Here is a 10,159-nt window from a genome sequence, read left to right on the forward strand (position 1 = left end):
GAGCCAGATCCTCGCACGGGCCAGGCTGGTGCCCCACATTACGGGTCCAGGTTACAGCCTCTTTCTTTTGCTCTGATAAGTTCAAGCAGATGGTTTAGGTCTCCAGGGACTTCTAGCCGCAAACACACATTGGCCCAAACCAGCCTGTACCATCAGCTTCAGGACCAGTGTCGAGCCTGGGTTCTGGGTCCAGACTCCCCTCCACTCTGGGCTCTCGGTGTCCTTTCCTGAAAGCAGACTTCGGCCAAGGGCATCCCCATCCGGCACAGAGGTTCCAAGAACATTGGTCCTCAATGGGGAGGTGTTAAGCATTCAATCAGTGTCCTACCCAGAGGTCCCACTGTGTATCACCCCACCTCCCTTCAGGGCTGTGTCTACATAACTCAGGGAGCCTGTTTGCGGGCCAGTTGCCCATAAATGAAAACCCAACCCGGCAATGAGTTGCGTAATCCTCACCAGAGAATCGTGGGCAACTTCCCTTCCTAAAAATGCCTCGTTTCACAGAATCTTATGACATGATTATGTTCTAGCCCAGTGTCCCTCCACCCTTCAAAGCGTCCCATACACCCCATCTTAGGGACAAAGTTGGCCTTGAGGAGCAGTGGATGAGCTTTTGTTTTGCAAGTCAGGTTTACACGCTAAGAGGGAAGAGCTGGAATATTTAGGATAACGGTGGGGATATCTGCAGGCAAGGTCGGGGAGAAGGAGCAGAGAGGAAAGAGAGGACAGCTGGAGAGAGCTGTTGTACAAGATGGGTTAAGCTCTGTCCGTGGCGTGCAATGTCAACCTCCCCTCCGGCTACCTGCAAAAGCGCCAGAAAGATGGATCTCACTCTCTGGCATTTGGGCAGCGGCTGGGTTCGTGGTTTTGAGATGAGGTGAACCTGGCATCGAAGGGACACAGGACTCGAGCGGAGGCTTCCAGGGATGCCCCGAGGGACCTCTGTTCAACAGAGATGGGGAAACGGAGGGCCAGAGGAAGGACTTGTCCAAGGTCACCCAGCAACCTAGGGTCCAACGTGGCTCTGCCCACTAAAACGTGAACCCCAAACCGCCCACCGAGCAGCGGTGACCCCAAGTCTCCAGCCCGCCTGCCGGAGGGGCTCAGTACAGATATTCCCGCACGGTGAGTTCCTTCAGGGTGAGGCCCCAGGGGGTGGGCTTCCGGAGCTGGCTCTCCTGCAGCCTTTTCTGCAGCGAAATGAAGTCTCTGCCCAGCGTGTAGGCCAGGCGGATCATGGCGTCCAGCAGGGGGGCATAGTAGCGATGGCCCTCCCGGGCTTGCAGGCACTGGAGGGCCCTCTCACCCACCGCAAAGGCTTCAGCAGGGCGTTCAAGGTCACGGTGGCACACCAGCATGGCACAGAGGGCGGGGACCACCATTACGGGGCAGTGGGTGGTCAGCTTCTCCTGCAGGGGCACCACGCGCACCAGGATGTCCAGGGCCCTGGTGTACTGGCCGCCTCGCAGGCAGCCAAAGGCCTCCCTGAGCTCCGGCCGGGTCAGGAAATCGATGAACTCGCGGGACCGCCGCACACAGCGGATGGCGTAGAGCAGGCTCAGGTACTCCTTGAAGGCCAACTTGCGCTCGGAGATCATCTCCTCCGTGAAGTTGCCTATGAGGTGCTTCTTGGGGAAGACGACGTCCTCGATCTCTTCCCTGAACGTCTTGAGGAGGTTTTTCTGGAGCGTCTCAAAGTCTGAATAGCGCCGCTCCAGCACGGCTTTGTTGCTGTCAAAACTCCCTGTCTGGATGACGACGATTTGGTACATCTACGGCGCAAAGAGAGAGAGCGTTTGACTACCTCCGAACAGGAGGTTTTAACTGACAGAGTGAGCCCCGGCAAATAAAAAATAATGATGATCACAATTTCAAGCATACCCTGAAAATGGGTTATCGTTATACGCAATTCTGTTTTGAATTGCCATCAGCATCTCCTGAGCTATAAAAGCGAATCATGACAAGAGTCAACCCGAGAATAACAAACACGGCAGCATGGAGGCGTCTCGTGGGACAAAGAGCACAGGAAACGGGGGGGGGGGGAGGGGAGGGGACAGGGAGCCTGGGGGTGGTCCCCACCCATATCGTCAAAACCCGGCCCCAGGTTCCTAAACTGGGGAGCCTGGATTAGATCCACTTGAGAGGTGGTTTTAGGCGGTATGCTGGCGGTGATGTTATACGGTAAGAAAATTACTGCTTCTCGATTCTCGTTCAGCTAGAGCATACTGATTAAGGGCACAGGCTGCCTGGGTTGCAAACCCAGCTCCACCGCGCTCTAGCTGTGTGGTCTTAGGTAGGTACTTGACCCTCTCTCTCCAAGCCTCAGTTTTCCCATGCATGAAACGAGGATAGTGGTAGCGCCTCCCTCGCTGGGTGAGGATGAAATGAGTTAATGCACTGCAGGGACGGGGGACTGTGTTCAACACGCGGTCAGTGCTCAGTGTCCCCGTTGTTATTATCCCAGTCCCAATTAAGGGGGCGAGGCAGGGAGAAGGGTTGAATATGGCTCCTACTTGGACACTAACGTAGCCCCCAACACGGGCTAAAACTCCATTTTATTTATTTATTTATGTATTTATTTTTTTTTATTTTTTTTTTTAATTTTTTTTTTCCAACGTTTATTTATTTTTGGGACAGAGAGAGACAGAGCATGAACGGGGGAGGGGCAGAGAGAGAGGGAGACACAGAATCAGAACCAGGCTCCAGGCTCTGAGCCATCAGCCCAGAGCCTGACGCGGGGCTCGAACTCACGGACCGCGAGATCGTGACCTGGCTGAAGTCGGACGCTTAACCGACTGCGCCACCCAGGCGCCCTATGTATTTATTTATCTATTAAAAATTTTTTTCTTAATGTTTATTCATTTTTTGACAGACAGAGAGAGAGAGCGAGAGTGGGGGAGGGGCAGAGAGAGAGGGAGACACAGAAGCTGAAGCAGGCTCCAGGCTCTGAGCCGTCAGCACAGAGCCTGATGCGGGTCTCAAACTCGTGAACCGTGAGATCATGACCTGAGCCAAAGTCGGACGCTTAACCAACTGAGCCACCCAGGCGCCCCTTATTCATCTAGTTTAATGTTTTATTTTATTTTTGAGAGAGACAGAGTGTGTGTGTGTGTGTGTGTGTGTGTGTAGGTGCAAGTGGGGGAGGGGCAGAAAGAGGGGGGCAGAGGATCCCAAGCAGGCTCTGTACTGACAGCAGTGAGCCTGATGTGGGAGTCGAACTCACCAACCTCAAGATTGTGACCTGAGCTAAAGTCGGACACTTAACCGACTGAGCCACCCGGGCGCCCCTAAAATTCCATTTTAACAAAACGAGCAACAACCCCTAACCCCAGAGCCTCCCGCCAGCCATGGCATGACCAGCTAGAATCTAATAGTAGCACTTAGCTCTCCTTGTAGTTACTTTTATAATTATCTTTTCTTTATGCTATGTGATATTGGTTCCCCTTTGAAAGCTATTTAGTGGCTTAAAAAAAAATTAAATTTATTTTAGAGAGAGAGAGAGAGAGAGCAAGCGCAAGCAGAGAAGGGCAGAGAGAGACGGAGGGAGAGAATCCCAAGCAGGTTCCAAGAGCTGGGCCACCCAGGCGCCCCTTGTTTAGTGTTTTTAAAAAGTAATCTAATTTAAAGAAAATAGAGTAATTATGATGATGATATATCATTATTTTATAGGATATATAATTATTGATAATATTCTTAGTTATTAATAATAACATAAATGACGGGGGTGGGGAGCAAAGACTGGGAAGAGACGCGGGTGGTTAGTTGTGGGCGGCACGGCCTTAATGTGGGCCAGTTCCTCCTCAGGATCAGGAACTGTGACTCACACATCTACAGTTCTCACAGTTCTGAGCACAATGCTGAGCTCAAGATCTGGCTTTTTGCCCCCCCCCCCCCCCCCGCCTTAGAACCCTGTGAGTCAAAGTGCGAGGGCCCATTTCATCCTCGGGAGAGTTGAGGCCCCACCGACTTGCGCGGGGGCCGGGAAGGAGGTGGTGAAAGGCGGGCCGTCGCTGCCGGATCTCGGAGGTCCACTTACCACGAACTTGGAGACTTTTCTCTCCTCGATGCGGGCCGACGCGACCTCAAAGAGCAGCTTGACGCGCCTCCAGCCGCGCTTCTCCTTCCGCCAGTACTCCTGCAGCTCCCCGGTGGTCATGCTGGAGTTGGGGCTGGGGCCGCCGGGGGTGTCTGGAGGGACGGCACCCTTAAGCACTTGCACCGGCTCGGTGCACTCGGGGAGATGGCTGGGTCTGTCTGGGGTGGGATGTCCGAATCCGGAAGAGCCCTGCGCATCCCCCTCCCCGGCCCCCCCTGCCCAGACTCCGGGCCCACCCCGGCTGCGTCCAGCCCGCCCCCCCCCCCCACGACAGCCTGACACGGCACCCCTCCTCCTCCCCCCACCCGCACCTCCAGCTGGTGTCTCCGTTGTGAAACACGGCACGTTTCCGTCGCACCATCCAATTCCCGCCTGCAGGTTGGCCACGGGCGACCGAGGCCCATGCTCCTGACAAGCAGGGACGGTGGCTTGTTGGCTTCTGCACTCCCTCCAGCGCTGACGCCCGTGCGGTTGCCCCGGCCCCTGAGCTCACACTGGGCGACCAGCGGAGGGAGCGATTGAGGATGCCGGGCTCCAGGCTCAGCCCGGTGGGCCGCTCCAGACTCTTCCCTCTCTGACTTCCCACATTCCGCGCCTTTGCTTGCACCTGCCACTCCTTCCGCCTGACAAGCAACCCTCCTGTTTGCCTACCTGCAAACCGAACAGTGTGTCTTCGACCTCCCTTGGGCGGTGAGCCCTTCTGAGGATCTCGGGAACGATGAGAATCCTTCCCCGCCGAGATGCACAGATCGCTGTGCATTTTATTTCAAGGGATATGGGGCTCCGGTGCCCTTCAAGACCCAGCCCAGATGTCACTTCAACTGTCCCCTTGCATCAGAGTAAGAGCCTCCCACCTCGTCCCTACAGCCTATTTTGGTGACATCTCAAATTATTTTTCACATATCTGTTTCCCTACCACACTGGAGGGCCTGCGGTGCTTGATTCGCTCTTGTTTTCCCCAGGGCCCGCACAGGGCCAAGGACAGAGCAGACGGTCCATAGGCGCATACTGAAGGAATGCACGAATGAGTAAATAAATTTGCTCCAGGACATGACACTATAGCGGTGCTGGGCACTCACTGTTCCAGAATGTCCCACTGGCTTCTACTGGAAGCACCTAGGACTCTCACACTGAGGGCTTCCTTCAGCTAAAGCGGTATGTTCTGGAACTTTCCTTGGCTGATGAAGGATGGGACTGGTCCCCTCACCTCTTGGATGGGATGACTCTGAGATGTGTTCCATATGTCTTGCAGAGGACCCCCTCTGGGACTGAGCCCAGTTGCCTCCAGCAGTAATCTCTCCATCAACATCCTGTCCTGGCTTCCTGCCCTTCCTTTCCTCAATTTACCGCTCCCCTGCTATGACTCCTGGAACCATCTCCCAGAAAGATGACTGGCACCAAATTCTTGTGTCAACTTAGGAAAGCTGCCCCCTCTCCCGCGGCATCTGTTGAAGGGCCCACATTTGTATTTCAGATGTCTTTAGACCTCTATCTCTGATCAAGCCCCAAGCCTCAAGCTCACCTAAGTGTTCATCGGGTCCTGGACATGGGAGGTCTGGGCCAGTGGCTGCTGCTTCCTGCTCGGTCCCTGTCGCACACTGGGCAATGGGTCCCATCCATCCAGGGCTTCCAGGGTGCTCAGGACTGGCCATAACTCCAAGGCTGCTAGGGGGACAAAGAGGGCAGTGAGTTCCCACTCGTGTTGGGGTTCCTAGTGGGCCCTGGGGTGCTACGATCTGTGGCATAGTCCCCACTGCCCACCCAGCTGTCCACCCAGCTGCCACATGAGAGGCCTGGGTCTGCCCCTTTGCTGAACTGATCGGTCCAAGCCCTCTCTTGTTGTCACGATGCTTCCATTATCGAGTTGCTCTGAATCTGATTTCAAGCAAAGTCAGGATTACTTGGGAGCAAGATGCTGTCTTGTCCGGAAGCACATCCCCATACTCCATTTTCTGTTCATTTGTAAATAGAATTGCAGCGTCCAAAGCAGGGATACTGGTATGTATCCCTCCCATCTCTCTCTCCCTCCGTCTCTAGACAGACACTTAGGACTTACGGAACACGCTTCGTATGCTCCTAACTTCTTCACATCCACTTATTTAACGCCCACAAAAATCTGTCGTGACTCCCAGTAACAGAAGAGGAAACTGAGGTTTAGCCCAAGGTTCTGCGGCTGGTGAGCGTACCCAACGAGCAAAGCTGAATGTTTTGTGACGTGCCAGGTCGAGTGCTCTGTGCTCAACACCCACTCTCTCACTTAACTGATTCTGTGTGCAGAAGGAGTTTAAGCTGCATTTTCTGATAAAGGAACTGAGAGAGTTGCCTACGATCAAGGCTAGTATGTGGTGGGCAGGACCCAGATGCCTCTCCACCTTCTTCAGGGCGTGGGGGCGGGCAGACAGTGGGAGTGCTGGGGGCTATTTTACACAGTAAGATCTGTGACTCAGATCAGTGAACAAGATGACCTCGTGCCTGGACTTCTCTGTGCCTCAGTTTCCTATAAATCGGGTATAAGAGCGGAGCTTGGCTTCACGATGCTGGTGTGAGGGTTAAGTCAACAGCTCAGGGCTCCCCACATACCTGGCCCTGTATAATAGTCCCTGTTATTTATTATTATCATCATTTTAGAGTTGATTTATTTGAGAGAGAGAGAGAGCACACATGTGAGCAGGGGAGGGGCAGAGAGAGGGAGAGAGGTAATCCTAAGCAGGCTCCCCACGGTCCGTGCAGATGCAGGGCTCCAGCTCACAAACTGTGAGATCATGACCTGAGCCAAAACTAAGAGTCAGCCGCTCAACCACCTGAGCCATCCAGGTGCCCCTATTTTTTTAAAGATTTAAAAAAAATTTTTTTTTAACATTTATTTATTTTTGAGAGACAGAGACAGAGCATGAGTGGAGGAGGGGCAGAGAGAGAGGGAACCACAATCCGAAGCAGGCTCCAGGCTCTGAGCTGTCAGCACAGACGGGGGGCCTGAACTCACGAACTGTGAGCCGAAGTCAGACGCTTAACTGAGCCACCCAGGTGCCCCTAAAGATTTTATTTTTAAGTAATCTCTACATCCAACATGGGGCTCGAACTCATGGCCCTGAGATCAAGAGACGCACGCTCTACCGACGCACCCAAGTCCCTGTTATGAATATCTGACACATGATAATACTTTGAAAAATATTTGGAAAGTCAATGACTCTAAATTGAAATGTAAGTTGGAATAGAATTTAACATGTCTGAGACAAATTAGAAAAAAGAGGACTAAAACATTAGCTCAGATGGAGCGAGGAGCTGGGCCACCACTTCGGCACAGAGGTCCAAAATCAGAAGGGTGCAAGTAACCTTACCTCCTTCTTCCCAAGATCTGAGGGAGCTGTAAGGGGCACATGGGGACGAGACTCTGGTCTGCGTTCCGGGCCCCGTGTCTGAATCCTCACGCTGATTATGGCCTAGAGAGGGGTGGGGTTACAGCTTTTTCCCCCGCAAGTGGCCAGAGCCCATCCTGACTCCAGGGCTGAAGGCCTTCTGGAAAGGCCTGGCCTGGGGAGACCTGAGGTCATCTGGGGCCGGGGTGGGAGGCCCTCCTTCGGGGGGCAGCTCTTCTCCAGTTAGATGGAAGGAATTCTGGTCCATTCTCCAGGTGGCTCTGTGCAGTTGCCCAGTGAATGTCTCCCTAGGACCCTCTGTCCAACCTTACCTTATATGGTGGGAAACTGAGGCACAGAGCAAGGGCATGGCTTGAGCCTGCCAGAGCCTGCACACCTCATTTGCCTCTTCTCCCCTTAAGGAGACAGGCCTTCTATCATGACCAATTGTGGGTCTGAATGCAAATTGTTTACTATCTCTAGGCCTCAGTTTCCCCACCTCAGAAGTGTGGCCACAAGCCCTGTCCTGCTGACAAGAACACCGATGGTGAAGGACGGACTCTCTATATTCTGGCAGGTGCCGGGGCAAGGTGGTGAGTGGTCTCCATGTTTTCTTAGTGGACTCTGGGTCCACCCTGGGAAGCCCAGTGTTTCCTGTGGGCGCTCCTACGTACCTGCCTCAGTTAGCTCCTCGGTAAAGCGGGTGATGGCAAGCCTCAATGGCTCCAGCCCTTCCAGCCCTGCTGTCCTGATCAGGCAGCTGGCACCAGGTCAAAAGCAGGACACGATTTGCCCAGAGACCCTGTGAGAGCCCAGAAATAATGGCCTTGGCTGAACACGTCCATGAAGACCCGGGAAAGCTGAGCATGAACCCAGGGCTTTGAATAAAAATCAAATTCAGCAGGCAAAGCCAGTTCCCTTATGTTTTCTCTTATAGGGTTGGCTGGGAGTCACTATGAGAGGAGTGAGAAGGAGAAAGTCAGGCATTGGTGCATGTGCAAGGAGTCTTGGACAGCTTCCTGGTCCTCTCCAGGCCTCAGTTTCCTCATCTGTGAAATGGGGAAAGCAGCCTGTCACTCCCAAAGCTCTGTGGGCACAACCATGCATGGGGTTCTCTGGGGGCTTCTCTCCCGTCCCCATCCCCTGTCTAGCAAAGATTTCTCGATTTTATAAGAAAAGCCTGCAAAAGCTGGTGCCGGTGGCTTGGGGTCCTGTGCTTGGCTGAGGGGGTGCAGAACAGCTTCCAAGCCCCCGCCCCGTCCAGCTGTGTGTGCAGCCATTCTCCTGCATCCCTCCCAGGCCCTGAGTACCACTCCTCCCTCCGAGGGCTGCCCCGTCCTATCCAGGCCTTCTTCTGCTGGCTACAGTGGGCCACCTTCAGAGCCCGTGCTGCCTCCCTGAGGAGCTGCAGAGGACTTTCCATCGGACTGAGGCTCCAATACAGCAGGGTAAAGCCCGACCCAGGGGACAGAGGGTCCTGGACGTTGGGTGGGCACACTCACATTTGGCAATCTCTCAGGGGGACGGGTGGGGGTCCGGGGAGCCTGTAACAGCAGGTTTCCTGGTTCTTCCCATCAGAGAGCCCCTTCCGGCAGGCTTGGGGGTAGGCCCTGGCTTCTGCATTTTGCCCCAGTCCCCAAGGTTGCCTGGCACCACTTTCTGTGTGGTGACTTATTCTCCAGGCTCAAGACGGGCTGTAGAGGTACCTCAAAAGAATGGGGGTGGTGGGGGGTTGGGGATCTGCTTCCTGTTCTACCCCAATGAGCTAAGGGGAGCCCCACACGTAGAGGCTCTGCCCCACACTGCCCCCAGCAGGTACTGGGGGAGGCCCATAGGAGGAGGGGGCTCAGGCCACAGGAGGGCAGAGCCCCACCGAGGTGGGGATCAAGCACTGACCTGAGGCCTCTGGTTCCTGTGTGGGTCCAGGGGGGGTCAGGAGGAGTGTCACATGGTCCCCTTCAGCTCTCCTCTGTTCTAGGCTCTAGCGAGGCCGCCGCATCTGAGTTCCCCCTTAGAAAACAGGAAATAGGCTGTGTGACCTACTCCTGGTCGCCCCAGCCCATTGGCTGATGACAGCGTATTGAACCCCACTGACAGGCAGCCCCGCAGGGAAGGGGCGAGCAGGACAGGGCGAGGCAGGGCCAGCCCTGAGGGATCTACTTCTGAGGGATCTAGCTGGGCCTCACGCAGCCTTGCAGTGGGCTGGGCTGTCCCTCAGAGCCCCAGATAATCTCTGGCATTCAAGCAGCACTTCCCAATTAACATTCCTTATTCTAGCCTATGAGCCAGGCCTGGTGGGGGCCACTGTGCCCCATTAACAGATGGGGAAAGTGAGGCTTGGCTCACAGAGCTGGTGGGATGCAGGGCCAATGCCTGACATGAAAGGGAAATGGGGTGAACTCACAGTTCCGTCTGGGGCCTTCCTCTGGGCAAAGCTGCATCCGACACACTCCCGACAGAAAGTACGGGGGAAGGCAGACCTGTGGCTGTGATGTCATTCATGGCCACTAGCACTTGTGGCCTCAAGGGCAAGAGACGGGGACAAAACCAAGAGAATAGAGCCTCACCAGTCCCCAAGGAGGCCACCACGTGTCTCTTCCCAGCTATGATCCCCTCCTTCCCCATTAGAAATCGTCACACTCCTAATTCTGAGGAGGGTCACTTCTTTGCTTTTCTTTGCAAATTTAGCACCTATGAATAGACCCCA

General features: G+C 54.6%; 1 protein-coding gene across 6 annotated transcripts; it reads right to left on the reverse strand.

The window, feature by feature from the left end:
• Positions 1 to 585: 585 nt before the first annotated feature.
• On the reverse strand, positions 586 to 9,467 carry SNX20 (sorting nexin 20). Of its 6 annotated transcripts, none has more exons than XM_047078388.1 (5): positions 9,349 to 9,467; positions 8,127 to 8,254; positions 5,619 to 5,761; positions 4,037 to 4,254; positions 586 to 1,772 (listed from the first exon to the last, which is right to left on the reverse strand). In XM_047078388.1, exons 3-5 carry the CDS (start codon positions 5,746 to 5,748, stop codon positions 1,104 to 1,106), a joined length of 1,017 nt encoding a protein of 338 aa, XP_046934344.1. In that variant the 5' UTR covers positions 5,749 to 5,761; positions 8,127 to 8,254; positions 9,349 to 9,467; the 3' UTR covers positions 586 to 1,103. The 6 variants fall into 6 exon arrangements, with proteins under 6 accessions (XP_046934344.1, XP_046934342.1, XP_046934346.1 ...); XM_047078386.1 differs by having other exon boundaries at positions 5,619 to 5,758; positions 8,127 to 8,501; XM_047078390.1 differs by having other exon boundaries at positions 4,037 to 4,188; positions 8,127 to 8,501.
• Between the last annotated feature and the right edge of the window lie 692 nt (positions 9,468 to 10,159).

Source organism: Lynx rufus, unplaced genomic scaffold, assembly GCF_022079265.1.
Source record: "Lynx rufus isolate CCGP_SWC_20201006 ecotype Redwood Valley unplaced genomic scaffold, mLynRuf1.p SCAF_16, whole genome shotgun sequence".
Lineage (NCBI taxonomy): Eukaryota > Metazoa > Chordata > Mammalia > Carnivora > Felidae > Lynx > Lynx rufus.